We start from the raw sequence: 23,751 nt of genomic DNA on the forward strand, positions 1-23,751 counted from the left end.
TTCAGAGACTATATACAGTTCACTGTAATGTAGATATTTAGGATTTTTGCTCCTTGTGGTCATATTAGAGTTCATTTTTCTCTTTTTTCTCATTACTAAATTATTAATATCTATTTCATTTCAATTATAATTCATTCTGATATGTTAATTATTCTTCCATTTTAATTTCTTTTTGGATAATTTACCTAGTAAGTCCAAGACTCTGTGAGCATTTATGCAGGCTCACATCTCAACTCTCAATTTCAGTGTTTTTTTTTTTTTTTTTTTTTTTTTTTTTTTTTTTTTTTTGCGGTATGCGGGCCTCTCACTGTTGTGGCCTCTCCCGTTGCGGAGCACAGGCTCCGGATGCGCAGGCCCAGCGGCCATGGCTCACGGGCCCAGCCGCTCCGCGGCATATGGGATCCTCCCAGACCGGGGCACGAACCCGTATCCCCTGCATCGGCAGGCGGACTCTCAACCACTGCGCCACCAGGGAGGCCCCTTCAGTGTTTTATTAATGTAATAGATACCAATTCTCCCAATGGCAGCTACTTAAAATTACATATAGTCTCAATGAAGACCTTAATAGCTTCAAGCTTCCTAGAGTCATTTTGATTTATTCATCTATTAATTCATCTATCTATCCATTCTTCCATCCATCCATTCGTATTTCAGTAGTTTGAAAATTCAGTTGAAATTCAGGAACCACAAGTGTAAAATTTCTTATTCAAACTCCTTCCAGTTCTTAATTTTCTTAATTTTTCCTCTAAATTTTATCATCCTTTTTAATTGTTTTAGAATTATTTGGTTTCTATGGATATTTTCAATCTTCGTTTAATAAAAAAGTTTTTTGCTGTAAAATGTAGCAATCAGATAACAAATATAATATATATGAAAAATGAATACTTAGCATTGAACATTTGCTATGTGTAAGACACCTTTGTAGACAAGGGGGATGAGGCACTATGAAAGGCACAGTCTTATGGAACTTCTAGTGGGAGAAGACAGATAAAATCATAAACAAGAAAATATCAAGGAATAAGTGCTCTGATGAAAATCAATCAGGTTAAAATGACAGCAAGTCTAGTAATTATATTAGGTAGACAAGAAAGATTTTTTAAAGGAAATTCAATTTTATCTCAAATCTGAAAGATAATAAAGAATATTCAGTGGGAAAATTTGGGGGAAAAGAGTATTCCAGGAGAAATGAGAAGCTACTGAAAAGATAATAGGCAGGAACACATGGTCTGTTAGGGATACAGAAAGAAAGCCTTTTTTTTTTTTTTTTTTTTTTGCTGTATGCAGGCCTCTCACTGTTGTGGCCTCTCCCATTGTGGAGCACAGGCTCCGGACACGCAGACTCAGTGGCCATGGCTCACGGGCCGAGCCGCTATGTGGCATGTGGGATCTTCCCGGACCGGGGCACGAACCTGTGTCCCCTGCATTGGCAGGCGGACTCTCAACCACTGCGCCACCAGGGAATCCCCGAAAGCCATTTTTGCTAGACCTCAGTGAGCAAAAGGAGGGTGGTATGAGATGTGGTCAGAGAAGTACGGCAGGAACCAGGTTAAATGGGACATTGTAGGCCACAGGAAAAAAGTTTGGATATTATTCTGAGATTTAGAGCCATTTAAGTAGGTGAGTGATATGATGTGTGATTTCACCATGAATAAAATGGATGTGAATGTGGACCATGAGAGGGTAAAGGAGGGAAACTGTTTTAAAGGCTACCATAGAGGCCCAAACAAGATTTGATGGCAGGTAGGGCTAGAGTGAAAGCAATGAAGTTGCACAGAAGAGGAAAGATTTAGGATATGCTTTAAAGGCAAAGCCAATAGGGCTTGATGACAAATCAGATCACAGAGGAGAGGGGAAAAAATACAATCAAGGATGAATGCTAGCATTTTGGATTGAGGGACTGGATGGATGGTGATACCATGTGTTGAGACAAGAAATACAGGAGAAAAATCAGATTTGGTGACCTAGATTAAATATTCTTATACGCGTTACTCTTTTTGAAGTTCATAGCTTTCATACTCAAACACCAGCTAATGTTTCACTAATGGTGCATTTAAATTCTTTACCTAAAAAAATCATTTTTCGTTAATACAATGTCATTTAAAATATTTTATCCTAAAAATAAGAAGATCATTTTGAACTAATACTATTTGCTTCTGTTTACATGATTACTAATAATACTCAGGTAAAAACTGAGGAAAATGACACCTTTGTATACATTTTATTTAAGAACACCTGGTAATTTTGAGGTACAGCTACAATTTCCACAAACTGAATTATTCAACAAAGGGCAACACAATTTGTTTAGATATAGTTTACCGTATAAAAAATAAATATTTGATAAAAAGAAATTATCCTTATATTTGTACTTCATATTAACTTCTCTATTTAAGAGCAAAACAACTAGACCCCATTATAATTAATTTATTTTCAATTATCTCAACAGATAGTTTTACTGTCACATGGACCTTTAGCACTCACAGGAACACAGAAGCCAGTACCATTTGTGGTCAATGGAGCTTATCTGGTTATTCTAAATGTAGTATACATTTATGAGCCACCTGTGAAGAAACAAATGGTCTAAGACTTCAGTGTAGCTATGATATGAATGTTCAAAAATGGATCTGAAGCAGTTGATCTTTTCAACAAAAGTGTCTGACATCTCAGCACAAGTGGATGGCCTTGTGTGGTAAATAGGCTTTGAGGCAGCTTTGAGTTCTGGTGAAGCAAAGAATAGGAAGGAAAGGAAAAAGAAAGTAAATGTAAAGAAAAAAGCAGAGACAACTTCTGTCATGCACTGTTTTCCCTGATTTGTTAGGCACATAAATGTCACTGAAATTACAGTGACAATGGTCATTTTCTTCTAAGATGAATTTTCTTAGTAACAATACAAAAGTGTCTAAGGTCTTCCGCTACTCCATCCCATTACATATACGCACATAATGTGGTATAAATGGCCTATCTAAGATATGATCCAAGATCATCATCATAATTAAAGAAGGTTACAAAAAACCGTATATCTCACATGTAACAGAGTTATATTGGAAACTGATTGCAATAGGATAGAAAGTTAGAAAGATGCAGAGAAATTATCTTTCCACTTAATACCATTAATGTATTTCTGAAAACTAGACATTCTGTGTGAAACTACTATCCAGGAGCCTATTTCTTTATATTCTACATGGGAAAAATTGTAATGCATTACAAGTTAACCACAAAAACCTATAATTTCCAAAAACAATCCCTTGAAAGTGATAGCAGTAAAATACATATTTATAAGCACCTTACATACTAATATGTAAAATACTTAAAATATTGTTACTTGATCATCAACTAATAAGGTTGCTTACAAATAGTTGTTTTGATTGCAATGTTGTTTCAATTGTTCCTGTTAATGACAGCAACATCTCAGATAAACATCACCATTGTTGACATCCACATGTTTTAAAAATGTTTACCTGTGACTTTTTCAAGATCTTTACTGAGATATATTTAATATACCATGAAAATTAACCATTAAACCATTAAAGTGTACAATACATGATTCTAATATATTCAGAGTTCTGCAACCATCACCACAATCTAGGTTTAGAATATTTTTATTATGCCAAAAAGAAATGCTATAACCATTAGAGACACTCTCCAGCCCCCAGCCTCCACCACCTCACCACACCTAGGCAATGACTTATCTACCTTACATCCCTATAGATTTATATATTCTGGAAATTTATTACAAATGAGATCATAAATATGTAGTCTTTTGTGATGAGTTTCATTATTCCAAAGAACTCAATTGCAGCTTTATGATTTCTTTCCTTTTTAAGTTTACCTTTTGTATAATTTTATAAACTTCTACTTATCTGGTAATTTTAGATAGAACAAAATATTCAAAACAATTCCATGCCAAGCCATAAACAGTGAAAACCAAAATAAACCTCTCTCTGGGTAAATGTTGGCTCAGTATTAAGGTCAAACTTTCTATAGGTTCCTGAATTACTATGAATCAGTCTTTTGATGATTATATTATTTCCCTTTACCCAGGTTCACCATTTCTGTAATCTTCTAAGGAACATGATGCCTCCTTTTTTTGCTCAACAGCAGGATCTTAATTTGAAGATCTAAACTTCTTAACCTGATATCCTGTCAAATATGCATTCAACTTGGACCACACTGACCACACAGATCATACTAGTCCAATTCTATTGAAAAAATGCTTTGCCTCTTCCGTTCTGATGATTTTGGACCACTGGACAGTAAGAGTCACTGTTGGATAGTGATTAGGTGAATAAAACCAGGAACAAATTTAGCTGGATTTCTGAAATGTCATATCCTAGTATTTCAGAAAGTAACTTTAAGCAAGATATTTAACTTCCAAGGCCACAGTTTCTTCATCTATAAAATGGAAGAACAAAACTGCCTACTTTACAGATAAGCTGTGAGGATTGAGTGAAAAATGTTTGTCACATAGGAAGAATTTTTAAAATCTAGGTTTATTATCTAAGCTATAAATTTCACTTAGAACTCTACAACTTCTCACTTCCTTGATAATGACAGACATTTCTAATTTACCCAAAGGCCTTTTTTCACACTCCCAGATGTTGTCTCAGAATCTAAAAACAGCACTCTAGGCAGAGTGCTGCAATTAATCAGAATACACTGTGAGCCAATACACATTTACTATCTTTATCTGAGATAATAAATTTTGATTAACCTTTTATTATACAAAAATTACAAATCCCTTCTGGAGTTTTTCTCTATAATATACTTGAAATACACTTCTTAGCCTCAAATATCTGTCACACCTGACTATTTTCAAACAAAACAAAATTCTAGATTGTGTGAATCTTTTTTTTTTTTTTGCGGTGCGCGGGCCTCTCACCGTTGTGGCCTCTCCCACTGCGGAGCAGAGGCTCCGGACGCTCAGGCTCAGTGGCCATGGCTCACGGGCCCAGCCACTCCGCGGCCTGTGGGATCCTCCCGGACCGGGGCACGAACCCGTGTCCCCTGCATCAGCAGGCAGACTCTCAACCACTGCGCCACCAGGGTAGCCCTGATTGTGTGAATCTTAAAATTGATATTAATCCAGGTTTGCAATTAATTTTTAGTTTAAAAGTAATTGTTTATCCATTTATTTGTTCACTATTCTTTTTGATATTTTCAAATGACACGTTTATTGAGATATAATTCACATTCCAAGGATATATCTTTTTAAAGTGTGCAATTACAGTAATCAAGACAGTGTGGTATTGAGGAAGAATAGAAAAATAGACCAATGGAACAGAATGAAGAGCCTAGAAATAGACCCACATAAATATAGTAAACTAATCATTAACAAAGAAGCAAAGGCAATACAATGGAGCAAACTAGTCTTTTCAACAAGTGATGCGGGATCAACTGGACATCCACATGCAAAAAAATGAACCTAGACACAGATTTTAAGGCCTTTACAAAAATCAACTCAAAATGGGTCATGGACCTAAACTTTAAGTAAGCTTAAAGTTACTTTCTAAAATACTAGGATATGGCATTTCAGAAGTCCAACTAATTTTGTTCCTGGTTTAATTCTTAGATGAAAATACAGAAGAAAACCTAGATTACCTTGGGTATAGCAATGGCTTTATAGGTGCAGCATCAAAGGCACAATCCTTGAAAGGAAAATTTGATACACTGCACTTTATTAAAATTAAAAATTTCTGCTCTGAGAAAGATGACATCAATAGAATGAGAAGACAAGCCACAAACTTAGAGGAAACATTTGCGAAAGACATATCACATAAAGGGCTAGTATCCAAGATATAGAAAGAGCTCCTAAAACTCAACTATAAGAAAACAAGCAATCCAATTAATAAAACTGGCAAAGATAAAAACAGACACCTCGCCTGAGAAGATATATAGTTGGCAAATAAACATATGAAAAGATATTCAACAGCATATATCATTAAGGAATTGCAAATAAAAGCAACAAAGAGATATATTACACTCTATTAGAACTGTGAAAATCCAAAACAATGACAATACCAAACGCTGGGTGGGGATGTGGAGCAACAGGAAATCTCATTCACTGCTGGTAGAAATACAAAATGGTACAGCTACTTTGGAAGACAGTGTGGCAGTTTCTTACAAAACCAAACATTGTCTTATCATATGATCCAGTAATCATGATCCCTGGTATTTAACCAAATGAACTGAAAACTTATGTCCACATAAAAACCTGCACATGGATATTTATAGCATCTTTATTCATAATTGACAAACTTGGAAGTAATCAAGATGCCTTTCATATGTGAATGGATAAGTAGACTGGGAACATCTACACAATGCAATATTATTCAGCACTAAAAATAAATGAGCAGTGCAGAAGATCTACAAGGATATAGAAGGCTTCACCAACACTATAAGTTAATCAGACCTAACAGACCACCCAATGACAGAATACATATTCTTCTCAAGTGGCCACATTCTCCAGGATAGACCATATGTTAGGCTACATAACAACACCCAATGTGCAAAATAATTTGCTGAGATCATAATTGGCATTGTTTTAAAACTGTAGATCAAGTTGGAATATTGATAATATTGTGTCTCCCTATCTATGAAAACAGAATATCTCTCCAACTATTTAATTCTTTGATATTGTCTACCCTAGTTTTATAGTTTTCCTCACCAACATACTGTATATAATATATGCATATAGATAGATAGATAAATTCAGATTTATATTTTATCTATTTCATTTGGGGGGGTTGCTAATGTGAATAGTAAGTTTTCTTTTCAAATTCCACTTCTTAATTGCTGGTATGTAGGAAATTGATAGAATTTGTACATTAACTTTTTACCCATTAACCTTGTTATAATCACTTAATAGTTCCAGGAAGGCCTTTAAGAAAAACATTTATGCATAGAAAATAATGTTATTTGCAAACAAAATTTTATTTCTTCTTCCTTAACATGTTTATATTTCACTTATTTTTCTTGTATTACTGCATTAACTACAATTTCCAGAGTGATGTAGAAATGCAGTGATGATCTTTGTAAAAAAGACTAAATGGCTGAATGCATATGACAACAAGACTCATATATACACTGCCTAGAGGAGACTCATTTCAGATCTAAAGGCACAAAGAGATTGAAAGTGAGGGGATGATTAAAGGTATTCTATGAAAATGGAAATCAAAAGAAAGCCAAGGTAGCAATACTTATACCAGACAAAATTGACATTAAAATAAAAACTGTTACAAGAGACAAAGAAGGACACTACATAATGATCAAGGGATCAATCCAAGAAGATATAACAATTGTATATATACATGCATCTAACATAGGAGCACCTAAATATATAAAGCAAATATAAATAGGCATAAAGGGACATATCAAGAGTAACACAATAATAGTAGGGGATTTAAACATCCCACTTATATCAATGGACAGATTTCCAGACAGAAAATCAATAAGGAAATACTGGCATTAGACCAACTGAACTTAACTGATATATATAGAACATTCCACCCAAAAGCAGCAGAATACACATTCTTTTCAAGTGCACACCATTCCAAAATCTATGGGATGCAGAAAAAGCAGTTCTAAGAGGGAAATTTAGAGCAATACAAGCTTACTTCAGGAAATAAGAAAAATGTCAAATAAACAACCTAATCTTACATCTAAAGGAATTAGAGAAAGAAGAACAAACAAAACTGAAAGTTAGTAGAAGGAAAGAAATCATAAAGATCAGCGCAGAAATAAATGAAATAGAGATGAAGAACACAATAGAAAAAATCAATGAAACTAAAAGATAGTTTGTTGAAGAGATAAACAAAATTGATTAACCTTTAACTAAACTCATCAAGAAAAAAAGAGGGCCCAAATTGATAAAATCAGAAATGAAAATGGAGAAGTTACAACTGACCCCACAGAAATACAGAAGATCTTAAGAGACAACTACAAGCACTACATGCCAATAAAATGGACAACCTGGAAGAAATGGACAAGTTCTTAGAAAGGTACAATCTTTCAAGACTTAACCGGAAGAAATAGAAAATATGAACAGACCAATTACTAGTAAGGAAATTGAATCAGTAATTTAAAAACTCCCAACAAACAAAAGTCCAGGACCAGATGCCTTCACAGATGAACTCTACTAGACATTTAGAGAAGAGTTAACACCTATCCTTCTCAAACTATTCCAAAAAATTTCAGAGAAAGGAACATTTCCAAACTCATTCTATGAGGCCAGCAGCACCCTGATACCAAAACCAGACAAAGATATTATGAAAAAAGAAAATTATAGGTCATTGTCACTCATAAACATAAATGTAAAAATTATCAACAAAAATACTAGCAAACTGGTGCTCAGTTCAATATAGCAGAGTAGAACGACATGTGCTCACTCCCTCTTGTGAGAGCACCGGAATCGCAACTAACTGCTGAACAATTATCAACATGCAGACACTGGAACTCACCAAAAAAGATAATGCACATCCAAAGACAAAGGAGAAGCCACAATGAGACAGTAGGAGGGGAACAATCACAATAAAATCAAATCCCATAACCGCTGGGTGGGTGACTCACAAACTGGAGAAGGATTATACCACAGAAGTCCACCCACTGGAGTGAAGTTTCTGAGCTCCACGTCAGGCTTCCAACCTGGGGCTCTGGCAATATAGGAATAATCAGTATTGTGAAAATGACTGTAAAAGCCAAAGAAATCTACAGATTCAGTGCAATCCCTATCAAATTATCAATGGCTTTTTTTTACAAAACAAACAAACAAAAACCCTTAAAATTTGTATGGAGGCACAGAAGACCCCGAATAGCCAAAGCAACCTTGAGTGAAAAAAATAGAGCTGGAGGAATCAGACTCCCTGACTTCAGACTATACTACAAAGCTACAGTAATCAAGACAATATGATACTGGCACAAAAACAGAAATACAGAACAATAGAACAGGATAGAAAGCCCAGAGATAAACTCATGCACCTATGGTCAACTAATCTATGACAAAGGAGGCAAGGATATACAATGGAGATAAGACAGTCTCTTCAATAAGTGGTGCTGGGAAAACTGGACAGCTACATGTAAAAGAATGAAATTAGAACACTCCCTAACACCATACACAAAAGTAAACTCAAAATGGATTAAAGACCTAAATGTAAGACTGAACACTATAAAACACTTAGAGGAAAACATAGGAAGAACACACTTTGACATAAATCACTGCAAGATTTTTTTTGATTCACCTCCTAAAGTAATGGAAATAAAAACAAAAATATATAAATGGGACCTAATGAAACTTAAAAGCTTTTCTACAGTAAAGGAAACTACAAACAAGACGAAAGGACAACTCTCAGACTGGAAGAAAATATTTGAAAATGAATCAACAGACAAAGGATTAATCTCCAAAATATATAAACAGCTCAGGTAGCTCAATATTAAAAAAACAAAAAACCCAATCCAAAAGTGGGCAGAAGACCTAAATAGACATCTCTCCAAAGAAGACATACAGATGGCCAAGAGGCACATGAAAAGTTGCTCAACATCACAAATTATTATTAGAGAAGTGCAAATCAAACCACAATGAGGTATCACCTCATACCAGTTAGAATGGGCATCATCAGAAAATCTACAAACAACAAATGCTGGAGAGGGTGTGGAGGAAAGGGAACCCTCTTGTACTGTTAGTGGGAATGTAAATTGATACAGCCACTATGGAGAACAGTATGGAGGTTCCTTAAAAAACTAAAAATAGAATTACCATATGACCCAGCAATCCCACTACCGGGCATATGCCCAGAGAAAACCATAATTCAAAAAGACACATGCACCCCAATGTTCATTGCAGCACTGTTTTCAATAGCCAGGTCATGGAAGCATCCTAAATGCCCATCAACAGATGAATGGATAAAAAAGATGTTGTACATATATACAATGGGATATTACTCAGCTATAAAAAGGAAAGTAATTGGGTCATTTGTAGAGATGTGGATGGACCTAGAGACTGTCATACAGAGTGGAGTAAGTCAGAAAGAGAAAAACAAATATCATATATTAACACATATATGTGGAATCTAGAAAAATGGTACAGATGAACCAGTTTGCAAGGCAGAAATAGAGACACAAATGTAGAGAACAAACATATGGACACCAACGGGGAAAAGTGGGGGTGAGTGATGGGATGAATTGGGAGATTGGGCTTGACATATATACACTGATTTGTATAAAATAGATAACTAATAAGAACCTGCTGCTTAAAAATAAAATAAAATTCAAAAAAAATACTAGCAAACCAAATCAAACACTTTATTAAAAGGATCGTACACCAAGATCAAGTGAGATTTATCCTAGGAATATAAGGATTTTTCAATATCCACAAATCAATCAATGTGATACACCACACTAATTGAAGAATAAAAAAATATGATTATCTCAATAGATGCAGGAAAAGCTTTTGACAAAGTTTAACATAAATTTGTGATAAAAACTCTCCAGAAAGTGGGCACAGAGAGAACCTATCTCAACATAATAAAGTTCATATAAGACAAACCCACAGCTAACATCATATTCAGCAGTAAAAAGCTAGAAGCATCTTCTCTAAGATCGGGAACAAGAGCAGGATGTCCACTCTTGCCACTTTTATTCAACATAATACAGGAAGTCCTAGCCACAACGATCAGACAAAAACAAAGAAATAAAAAGAATACAAATTAGGAAGGAAGTAAAACTGTCACTGTTTGCAGATGACTTGATAGCATATATAGAACATCCTAAAAATATCACCAGAAAACTACTAGAGCTCATCAGTGAATTCATTAAAGTTGCAGGATACAAAAATAATACACGGAACTCTGTTGCATTTCTATACACTAACAACAGAAGATCAGAAAGATAAATCAAGGAGGCAATCTCATTTTCCATTGCACCAAAAAGAATAAAATACCTAGGAATAAACCTACTTAAGGAGGTAAAAGACCTGTACTCAGAAAACCATAAGACACTGATAAAAGAAGTTGAAGCAACAAAAACAGATGGAAAGATATAACATGTCCTTGGATGGAAGATTTAATATTGTTAAAAAGACCATAATACCCAAGGCAACCTACAGATTCAATACAATCTCTATCAAAATACCAATGGCATTTTCACAGAACAAGGACAAATAATTTTAAAATTTATGTGCAAACACAAAAGACCACAAATAGCCAAGACACTATTGAGAAAGGAACACAGAGCTGGAGAAATCATGGTCCCTGACTTCTGACTATACTACAAAGCTACAGTAATCAAAACAGTATGGTACTGGCAAAAAAACAGACATATAAATCAATGGAATAGAATCAGGAGCCCAGAAATCAACCCACACACTTATGGTCAATTAATCTACAGCAAAGGAGGCAAGAATATACAATGGAGGAAAGAAAGTTTCTTCAATAAGTAGTGCTGGGAAAACTGGACAGATACATGTAAAAGAATAACATTAGAATATTCTCTCACAGCATGTACAAAAATAAACTCAATGGATTAAAGACATAGTTGTAAGACTGGGAACCATAAAACTCCTAGAGGAAAGCATAGGCAGAACACTTTTTGACATAAATCACAACAATACTGTTTTGGATCTGTCTCCTAAAGCAAAGGAAATAAAAGCAAAACAGATTGGACCTAATTAAACTTAAAAGCTTTTGCACAGCAAAGGAAACACTGATGAAATGAAAATACAATTTACTGAATGGGAGAAAATGCTTGGAAATGTTATGACCAATAACGAGTTAATATCCAAAATATATAAACATCTCATACAACTCAATGTCAATAAAAGCAAACGACCACTTAAAAATAGGCAGAAGACCTTAATAGACATTTTTCCAAAGAAAACACGCAGATGGTCGATGATGGCCAATGGGCATATGAATAGATGTGCAACATCGCTAATCATCAGGGAAATGCAAATCTAAACCACAATGACATATCACTTCACACCTGTTAGAATAGCTAGCATCAAAAAACCCACAAATAATAAATGTTGGCAAGGATGTGGGGAAAAGGGAGCCCTTGTACACTGTTGGCAGGAATGTAAATTGGTGCAGCCACTGTGGAAAACAGTATGAAGGTTTCTCAAAGAACTATAATTAGAACTGCCATATAAGCCAGCAATTCCACCCCTGGGTGTATATTAAAACAAACAAACATGAATTTGAAAAGATACATGCACTCCAATGTTCATAGCATTATTATTTACAAGATATGGAAGAAACCTAAGTGTCCATCAACAGATTAATGGTAAATAAGTAGTAATATATGGGACTTCCCTGGCAGTCCAGTGGTTAAGACTTTGCCTTCCAATGCAGGGGGTGGGGGTTCAATCCCTGGTCAGGGAGCTAAGATCCCACATGCCTTGTGGCCAGAAAAAAAACAAAACATAAAACAGAAGCGATATTGTAACAAATTCAATAAAGACTTATAAAAAAGAAGTAGTAGTATATATATGATGGAATACTCTCAGCCATTACAAAGAATGAAATTTTGTCATTTGTAACAACATGAATGGACCTGGAGGGTATTATGCTAAGTGAAATAAGTCAGAGAAAGACAAATACAGAATGATATCACTTATTTGTGGAACCTAAGAAACTAGTGAAAATAACAAAAAAAGAAATAGACTCACAGATATAGAGAACAAACTAGTGGTTACCAATTAGGAGAGGGAAGCGGGGAGGGGCAACAAAGGGGTAGGAGATTAAGAAGTACAAACTATAATGTATAAAATTAGCTACAATGATTCATTGTACACTACAGGAAATATAGCCAAATATTTACAATAACTCTAAATGGAGTATAACCTTTAACAATTGTGAATCACTATATTGTACACCTCTAAATTATATAATAGTGTATATCAACTATACTTCAACAAAAAAGGGGGAAAAATCCATTCTGATTTTCATTAAAAAAAAATTTCTAGCTTCTTGCCATTAAGCATGAAGTTAGCTATCAACTTTTGTATTCTTTTCCACGTTGAGGAAGTTCCCGTTTCCTAGTTTAGTTTGAGTTTTTATCATCAATGTGTGCTGTATTTTGTCAAATGATTTTACTGTATTGAATGGTCTCATGATTTTTCTTTCTTAGCCTGTTCATGTAATTGGTTATGTTATTTGATTTTTGTACGTTGAACCAGATTTGGATACCTGGTGTAAATCCCACTTAATCATGGTTATGTTTCTTTTCATTCATCAGTGGATTAAACATGGCAATATTTTGTTGAGAATTTTTACATCTATGTTTATGGAATACATTGGTCTGTAGTTTTCTTTCCTTGCAATATCTTTTTCTGATTTTCTTACAAGGGTAATTTTGGCCTCATAGAATTAGTTAAAAAGTATTCCTTCTGCTTATATCTTCTGAAATAAACTGTAGAGACTAAGTGTGATTTTCCTTAAATCTTTGGAAGAATTGACCAATAAATCCATCTAGGTCTGTTGCTTTATGATTTGGAAGGTTATTAATTATTGATTCAATTTCTTTAATAGATATAGGCCTATCTGATTGTCAATTTCTTCTTGTGTGAATTTTGGAAGATTTTGTCTTTCATAAATTGATTCATTTCATCTTGACTATCAAATTTGTGGGCATAAAGTTGTTTGTAGTATTCATTTATTATCCTTTTAATGACCATGGGATCAGAAGTGATATCGCCTCTTTATAAATATCTGATATTAGTAAAACTGTGGCCTTTCTCTTTTTCTTAATTAGCTTTCCTAGAGGCTTATCAATTTTATATATATTTTCAAAGAGCCAATTTTTTTTCTTTTGTTGATATTCTCTATTGATTTCTTGTTTTCAATTTCATTTATTTCTGCTCTAAATTTTATTATCTGTTTTCTTCTCTTACTTTGAACTATAAATTTCTCTTATTTCTCTAGTTTCTTAAGGTGGGAGACTAAATTATTGCATTTAGATCTTTCTCCTACTTTAAAATATGCATTCAATGCTCTAAATTTCCCTCTAAATCCTGGTTTTGCTGTATCCCAGTAATTTTTTTCCCAGTAAGTTTGGTAAGTTGTATTTTAATTTAGTTACATATTTAAAATTTCTCTTGAGATCTTCTTTGGTTTATATATTATTTAGAAACATTTTATTTAATTTCCAAGTATTTTGGGACTTTCCAGCTATCTTTCTGTTATTGGTATCTAGTTTCATTCCATTGTGGTCTGAAAGCAGATATTATATGATTCCTATTCTTTTAAATTTTAGTGTTTTTAATGGCCCAGGACATGTTCTATCTTGGTGAATGTTCCATGTGAACTTAAGAAGAATGGGTATTCTGCTGTTGTTGCATGAAGTAGTCTATAGATGTTCCTTATACTCAGTAGTTTGATAGTATTTGGGGTTCAACTCTGTCCTTACAGATTTTCTGCCTGCTGGATCTGTCCATTTCTGATAGACAGGTGTTGAAGTCTTCAACTATTACAGTGAATTCACCTATTTCTCTTTGCTGTTTTTTTCAGTTTTTGCCACACATATTTTGATTCTCTGTTGTTAGGCACATAAATGTTAAAGACTGCTATGTCTTCTTGGAGAAATGACCCCTTATTGTTATTTAATGCCTGTATTTATGCCTGATAACTTTCCATGGTCTAAAGTCTGCTCTGTCTACTAATAAGCCCATCAAAGACATTGTTCATTACTGTTAAGGTGTTTTTCATCTCTAGTATTTGCTTTCAGTTCTTTCTTAGAATTTTCATCTCTCTCCTTACATAGGCCATCTGTTCTTTCATGCTGTCTACTTTATTCATTAGATTCCTTAGTATATTTATCATGGTTGTTTTAAATTCTGGTCTGATCATTGCAACAGCCCTACCATATCTGAGTCTAATTCTGATCTTTGTCCCATCTATTCAAGTTGTGTTATTTTATGTCTTATAGTTTTTTTCTTGATAGTGGACAGGATGCAGTGGGTAAAATGCATTGCTGTAAATAGGCCTTTATTAACGTTTGCAGTAAGGTGTCAGGGAAGGGGAGCATTCTATGGTCCTATTATTAGGTCTCAGTGTTTTAGTGAGCCTTGCTTCCGGACTATAAACTTCACATGTGTTTTCAGTGAACTCCTCCCTTAAGTGGGATAGGAATGCTAGATGGTAGTTGTATTTCCCATCCTCCATGTGGAAAGGTAGACTTGGCTTTGGTTAGGTAGGTATTTCTTTCAAATCAGTTAGGCTCTGATTAAACCTCAGTAGTTTAGACTCTTGTTATACAGTTTCTCTTAAGGGCAGACCTTGTTGTTAGGAAGAATAGAATGCTCCTGTGTATTTCAAAGTGATTCCTTTCACCCTCCCTTTGTGAGAAGCCTGAAAGTGTATTTCTCCAATATTTACTGTGAGAACTTATTTAAAGCTCCAGGAGGTAAAACTCACAAAAATGTGGGGGCCCTTTAATGACTGGGTCCCCTTGTCACTTTTATCTCTCAGACTTTCCCACATTGTGCCTCTAGCAATCCATTAATTATTTCAGGTTTTCCTACTCTGGCATTGGTTCCTCCAGAGGTTTCTGCTCACTGTTTCTCATTGGAAACTGTTCTGATTGCTCCTGAGCATGTGCACAGAACTTCTTGATCCTCAAGGTTGACTGTGATCCCAGGAGTATTCTTTGCTGTCCTTTCCCATGGTATCTCTGTTAAACTTCTGGTTGTTCTGTCACTTCACTTGTTGCTATCAGTTTCATGGAACTATCAACACCCTCTTATTGCTCTCCACCAAAATATCCATTGCTTTAAACAATGTCCTTTGGCATGGAATTTTCCCACTGTTTCAGATAAACTCAGTCTTTTTAGTCAGAGCTCCAGAACTCTTCATCCTTATGGTCTGCTTCACCTCCTAGGCAGAACTTCTGTTCCACTACATAGAAGGTGGGGTGAGGGCAGGGGCCTGTTTCTACTGGAATGATAGTCCTGCTCTATGAGCAGACAGATGGAAAGAAAAGTGGTAGCCTCTGGTCTTATTTGTTTGCCCCTCCCTGTACGGAAGCTCTGACCTAAGAGGAAGCTGGAGTAGGGGTAATCTAGTCCCAGTTTTCTCACCCTTCCATGCCTGAGATAGAGATTCCACTTATGAGTATAGGCTAGGAGAGGGTAGGGGTCTTCTGTCTTTGCCAGACTGGAATAGAGCTTCTGCAACATAGGGCTAGGGGAGGGAGAAATGCCAACAGCCTACCCCTCCAGGGTAAAACTGTAGCCCTACACTAGGAACTGAAGGAAAAAAAGACACTCTTTTCAGCCTCATCTGTCCAGAGTATATCCTAGGTAGAGGTTCTGTTTCTTTAACTTGGAGCAAAACTGAAGTGGGCAAAGAAGCAGGTCATGGCTCACATGTCACAAACTCTCACTCTTTTTACTGAGATTTAGTAGATTTTCTTGAATGAATGTTCCCCATTTGCTATATGTCCTTTGGATAATTTACAGGGACTTTAAATTATTGCTTTTTATAATTTTCACCAGTTAAATGGTGGTTTTGCTGGAGAGAGGGTCTGACAGTCCTCTCTGGAAGTCCCCCTTCTACACAGGATTTCGACTTTATTAAACTTGCAATGTGACTCTAGGCTTTTGCCACATATTATTTTGCTTGGGGTTTGTTGGGGTTGTGAATATAATTTTTTTCTTTTATGAATATGGCTAGAAAAGGTTATATTTAAAGATAACTATGAAGAGGAGTACAACAGGGTAGGCCTGAATTCTGATATTTGGGTTACTTACAAGCCTCTTCCCATTTAGCCACACTTATCATTCTTCACTCACTATACACTAGGTTCATAGGACTTCATTTTGATCCTCAAATATATGAAGCTTGCTCCCATTTTATAACTTTTGTTGTTGCCTTTGCTTGGCATACTTTTTGGCATATTACAACGTTCACATGGATCTTTCCCTTTCATCACAGAACAAGTACTATCTCTTCAGAAGTGACCTTACTTTTGTAAAGCTGACTGACATATAAAGAAGGTTGTGTTACCTAAAGTACCCCATCACCCTTCCCTAAACTCTCTATCAGATTTCTATTTTTAATTCATATTACTTACTACCATTTTTAACATAGATCTTTATTGGAGTATAATTGCTTCACAACACTGTATTAGTTTCTGTTGTACGACAAAGTGAATCAGCCATATGCATACATATATCCCCACCTCCCTTCCCTCTTGTGTCTCCCTCCCACCCTCCTTACCCAATCCCTCTAGGTCATTGCAAAGCACCGAGCTGATCTCCCTGTGCTATGCTGCTGCTTCCCACTAGCTATTTTCCATTCAGCAGTGTATATATATCGATGATACTCTCACTTCACCCCAGCTTCCCCCTCCCCCCTCCCTGTGTCCTCAAGTCCACTCTCTATGTCTACATCTTTATTCCTGCCCTGCCGCTATGTTCATCAGCACCATTTTTCTTTTTTAGATTCCAGATATATGTGTTAGCATATGGTATTGTTTTTCTCTTTCTAACTTACTTCTCTCTGTATGACAGACTCTAGGTCCATCCACCTTGATACAAATAACTCAATTTCGTTTCTTTTTATAGCTGAGTAATATTCCATTGTATATATGTGCCACATCTACTTTATCCATTCATTTGTTTGTTGTCTATATTCCTGCTTTAGAATGTAAACCCCATGAAATCAGGAATGTTGATTCTGTAGTCAGAGCACCTAGATCAACTTCTTATTCATAGTATCACTTTATACCTTTAAAAATTGAGAACTTTGAAGAGCTTTTTAAATTTATACCATATTATAAATTAAAACAGAATTTAAAAAAATTATTCATTTAAGAATAAAAAAATCATTACATGTTAAAGTCAGTGATGCTATCATCACATATATAGCCTCTGGAAAACTCTACCTATGAAAGAATGAAAGTGTAAAGGACAAATAATGTCTTACTATTATCATGAAAATAATCTAAACTTTGTAGACCTCCAGGAAGAACTGCTGGCCTACAGTGTCTTATATTACAGTAGCAACCTAAAGACAATGTATTTACAATGAAAGAATTACAAACTATGACAAAACAGATGGCACTACAAACCAGCCAATTAATTTTACTGTCTTCTCCATATACTCTCAGCAAATGCTTATCCCAGCTTTTGCTTGCATACCTTCAGTGAAGGATGTCACTAATTCTTGAAGTAGTTCATTTTAATTTTAAGCTTCTCTAATTTTAAGAAAGTTTTTGTATCAAGAAAGTCATCCCTTGCTTAATTCCAAGTCCCATAGCATCAAAATTATACTTCTCTAAATGATCTTCAGTTGGTTATGATGCTTTTAAAGGGTGAACCATAATCTGAACACTAAGTACTGGTGTAAGAGTTCTGTCATTAGAGTGTAACGATAGGCTTTTCTTTCATTCTAAATGCCATAATATATAAAACCAAATATCTACCAGCTATTGAACAGGCACAGAATACACTCTCCATTCATAATAAGATTGAGGGCAACTGCAAGTCTAACTCTATATCACATGAATTTGCTTTAAGCCAAGTATCCTTTAGTCTGTGTTTAAATAGTTTTTTTAGGTGAAAAATTTATACCTATTCTTATAAAATATTATTTTATGGGACTGAGCTTATTGTTTCAGTCTCAATATTCATAATCCTATTCTTTCATTGGATATTAGCTAACTCTCCCAGCCTCATGAAATATATAATCATGCTGTTTGTACTTTATACTAGGTCCTTCCTAAAAATAGTGAAATAAAGAGGGGGTACCAAGCTATTCCATTAAAAATATAACTCCAAGTTAATACTGATTCATTTATAATTGTTGTTAAGTATTAGAAAAAACTGTACTTATATCTAAATATTTTCCACTTTATACAGAATGTTCTTATGAGAATCTCTTTAATTCAAAGATACGCCTGAAATCAAGATAGACTGTATAGAAATTATTTATTGTTGTTTTAATACATAAAAATGGAAATTAGATTTAATTGACATAATCTGTACTCAGTAATCCCCTATGGGCCTCTATCATTTACCACCTACCTTGGTAAATTCTCAAAAATATTTTATGCAATGGATAAATTTCTTGGTGAAACCACAGAGAAATTTCATAGATAAAAGCTCAGGTCTATCAGCATATGAAGTCTAACAATAACAACAGAAATAATAACAGCAGCAGATAACATTTATTGAACATTTACTACATGCTAGACATTTTGCTATGTGACTGAATTTATGCCATGTGCTCAGCCTTATGCCAAATACTATACACATCTGTTATTAATTAATTTTTATAGCACACTTGTGGAATACCTTTTTAGTACATCCTTTTATTCTACCCTTTTGAATAAATAAGATGCAATACTATAGTTAGAATAATTAACACTAGCAGATAAAACTTAAAATCGAATGGTTAACAAAGGTTGATTTTTTGCTCATGTAAATCTAAATTAGATGGGACCTCCCTCCTCTACAGTTTAGCAAGACCATCTGAAACATGAGCTCTCCAAGGACTTTGAAGGAAGAAAAGTGAGGGAATGGTGTGCTTAACTACCTTATCCCAGAAGTAACGTACTTACTTCGAGTGGCAATCTACTGACTAGAACTAAATTTTATGGCCCCTGGGCTTCCCTGGTGGCGCAGTGGTTGAGAGTCCGCCTGCCGATACAGGGGACACGGGTTCGTGCCCCGGTCCGGGAAGATCCCACATGCTGCGGGGCGGCTGGGCCCGTGAACCACGGCCGCTGGGCCTGCGCGTCCGGAGCCTGTGCTCCGCAACAGGAGAGGCCACAACAGTGAGAGGCCCGCATATCATAAAAAATAAATAAAATAAAATAAACAAAAGAAATAAATAAATTTTATGGCCCCAATCAAACTTCGAGAGAAGCTGGGAACTGTAGAGAAACAAGTGGAATATTTTGTAAGCACAAAATCATTGCCAGAGGTCACCACAGATCCTTTGATCCCCTTTTTTCCTAAATATAAAATATACTCCCGAAGAAAGAAAATTGAAAGTCCCATCAAGTTCAGCATCTCTAGATGTGTGCAACAGTCTATTAATCAGGTCTGGATGAGGTTTTGTCTAAAGACTAATGAATTACAAAGACAAGTCATCTGCCTCCTGCCCCACCCATCCATACACATACTGAATATACACACTGGTATAGGGAAAAATCAACTACAAATGGGAAGAACTGGAGGCACACACTAGTCACTGATACCCTCTGTGAAGCTCTCCTACCTTTAGGTGTGGATGGTTCCTGGATTAGTCCTGATACTGCTTTTTGTGAGGAGTTCTATCTTTCATTATCCTCCTTGGCCATATCTCAGGTGGGGCGAATTGTCTACTTTGGAGGCTACAAAAAGCTTTCTCAGTGATTTTCCTGCTTGATTGCTAAAGATTAGAGACTCCAGAGTATATTTAAGTCTTAGATGATCAAAGATACTTCAGACTAAGATACTCTGGTAATACCTCTGCATTAAAATTTCAGATGTTGATCTATTTCCTTCTGTCCATTCCATGTGCCAGTATTCACATTTAGAAGTCTTTTGGAGTCATACGTAGCACTCAGATCGGTTTTTTTTTTCTTACTTTATTCCAATCTCTCTAGCAATTAATGGAAGTTACTATGAAGCTATCTGCAACAATAGGTGGGAAGCCCACACACTTAATCTAATCTCTGTCCTAAGTCACCATTTTCAACTAAGAGGTTTGGGCCTTTGTCTCAAAGCCTTATTAAATCTCCTGTTTTGTTTTACTATTTGGGATTATAGAAGCAGACAGATTTTCCATAGGTGCAAAGCCCTGAATTTCTGAACTCTCCATTCTCTTTTATTTTACCTTGAAAACCAGCTACTTTGCTGAGATCTTCTTTCTTTCCATAGGGTAATTTGCCAAACACAGTCCAGTACAACCAATACACAGAAGCAATACTCTGTTTTTCAACTTTTTTCCCTAAAGCCATAAGTTAGTAGACACATAGTTTGCCTTCCAAGTTATAACAGGGAAATAAATGCTTTGCTACTACAAATCTTAGATTGCCATTTTTTCCAGTCTCAATCAGTTTTCGCATCTGGTCACTAAGATGAGACAATATTTAAGGGTTTTGTTATGGTATCAATTTCTGTATTTATCAGCATAATTAACCTTAATTTCTATCTCTATAAACACAGTAGCTTAGCACAGTAAAGATTTATCTATTTCTCATCTAAGAACCAATGTGTGTCAGTAGTAACTTTCAGATATGCTAATGGAACACATGGCCTCCAAGATCTACAAGCAGGGAAAGAGAATGATGCTCTTAATTGCTTTTACTCTGAAGTGATTAAGTTTCACTTTTGCTCACCGTCAAGTAGACAGAAATAATCACATAAATCCTAAGTGTGTGGGAAACTGAGCAACGTAGGAGAGTATATGGAATATATGGTATTGTTGCTTAGACTCAGAAAGTAAATCCAAATATATCTGACTCAAAAACCTATTTTCTTTCCATCAAGCTATACTTACTTTCTCATTTGAATTTAACCTTCTCCTTCTCCGTTCTTGGTAGTAAGAATATTAAATATACTTGAAAAGCAATGTGAACTATTATACTGATATAAAATATATTTTTGTTTTCTTTGAATTTTATATCTGGCAACAAAGGTTTTTAATTTTATATGCATGAGTATACTCTAATTACTCATCTGAAGTAATTTAGTTGATACTGCTTTATATCCTGGACTAAAATTCAGTCATTCTAGCAAACAATTTAGGAGAAAAGAAAAAAAAAAGAAAAAGCACTGTTCAAATTGCCTAAAGCACAAGTGGATTGAAATCAGCAAGATATGATAAATTGGATGAATTTGGAAGAAAAATGTTGGAGGCAGAAAATGTAATGTGTTTCAATGGAAACCATAAAATATCCTTTAGACTCTTCATTGCAGACTCATAAGTGGATTTAGGAAGACAAAGTATATAATGGAGGTAAAATAACTAAAAATTGTATAAATCTGATCACAGGCACTTGGATATAATGACCCTCACATAATTAACCCTGTGACCTTATATTCTGAATTGGAAATAGCAGTTTTGTTCTCAGAAATGTCTTTTATATAACAGCTGGCACTTTCTGAAAAATATCTGAATTTGCTTCCTCATAACTGTACCTGAAATATAAATGCTGTCTGAAATAACTGTATAGAATTGTCCCATCTTTCAGCTATACTTATAATAGAGGGTTAAGAAAACACTACTAACACACACTTGTAGGGTTGCAGTGTCTGTCTGGTATGCCATACTCTTTCAGTATAAATCAAGAAATTTATATGTCTAATTTTTAACAATGGAAAAAACTCAAAATATGAGATAGAACAGGCATTTGTGAAGCATCATGTCTCTAAAAAATCTGACCTGCAGTATTTCATAAAGAAAAAATAAAATATTTGGTTAAGCAATATAAAATAAAAACTAGAAGTGATGATAGGTTTAATTTAAGTTAAATAAGATAAAGCATATATTTATTACAAGCTAGTAATTAGTAAGAGGAATATTGGATAATATAAAAAACAATCAGCAGTTAAGCTGTCATGTATAATTAGACTGATTTATTTGCTAATATAAATGAAACAATGTAATATATATCCTTATGCATATGTTACAGGTAGGGCTTTTTAACTTCATAAACTTACAGAAGTTCTACTGACACATGTAATATCATGTCTACCACTAATATGCTAGTTCCATGAGGGTAGGGTTTTACATGCCTTGTTTACTGTTGGATTTTGAATACCTAGAGCTGTTAAAAATATATATGTAGTAAAAACCTAAAGTGTAGTTTTAAAAAATCTAAGTGTAATAAAATACTCTCTAAATTTCAAAACGTGTGGGAGGTGTGGGAGGTGTGGGAGGAAGGAGTTAAAGTATCCAAACAGTGACCCATTCATTCTGTTTATAAGGTGCCCATGGGGAAAGGAAAAAATGCAGATGATCTGGTCCAATTTCCATGCCATCTGGAACTCCAGAAAAAAAAAATGGGCAATGATATTTTCTAGGAGGAGACCTTATCTATTGAATGACCTTAGCAGGATGGTGCCTGGCTAAAGGATTGCTTGTATTAAATAAACCCAGAATGTATGAGGTTACACTCTCTGGAGAGTGTCATAGAAACTATACAACTTTCTGAAATATAAGGTAGAAATATTTCATAATGGAAACACTTGCCTCTGTGTGAGGTAAACCCATAAACCTCACTAGAGATTTCATCTATTTTGCTGGGCCATACGTGCAAATGCTTCAAGGGAAGAAAGAACCTGGAAAGCCACCCCGACGTCCCAGATCTCTCCCACTTCATTTGAGCCTCTTGATTATTTGTATCCTTGAAATTATTAGTAAAGTTTTAAATTGGCCTATGGATGAGAGAAAGTGAGGATGGCACATAACTTATGTAATCATATAATATATCATTCAAATTGGGACATGTTCAAGACTGAAAGGCACTATTACTAAAAATTACACCAGGCACTAATTGAGACTTTCCAGAGCAAAAGTGAGACACACAGTCATGGTACAAATAGCCATGGGTGCTTCATTCATTAGTGTATTTGTTTATCTGTTAAATATTTTAAAAGTTTTGGCAACTTGAAATGTCATGGTGAGAAAGTAAACAGGGAAATATGGTCCCATGTAGGAGTTTCAATACTCAGCGTTTATAAACTATGAATTATTCTGGCTGGTCTTATAGTAACAATATAAGGATAAGAAAAACCACAGTATAGCATAATTATATGTTATTTCTAATTAAACG

The 23,751-nt window shown here is 35.0% G+C and overlaps 1 protein-coding gene across 1 annotated transcript in view; it reads right to left on the bottom strand.

Moving 5' to 3' along the window:
- Positions 1-23,751, bottom strand: part of LRRIQ3 (leucine rich repeats and IQ motif containing 3) — a gene marked incomplete at its 5' end in the record, with an annotated part of 152,711 nt that overhangs the window by 21,031 nt on the left and 107,929 nt on the right. The window contains 1 exon segment of the mRNA XM_082612144.1: positions 20,808-20,921. Within this exon segment, the coding sequence (XP_082468270.1) occupies positions 20,808-20,921 (114 nt within the window).

The sequence above is a fragment of the Mesoplodon mirus genome (assembly GCF_964341445.2).
Source record: "Mesoplodon mirus genome assembly, chromosome: 3".
NCBI lineage: Eukaryota > Metazoa > Chordata > Mammalia > Artiodactyla > Ziphiidae > Mesoplodon > Mesoplodon mirus.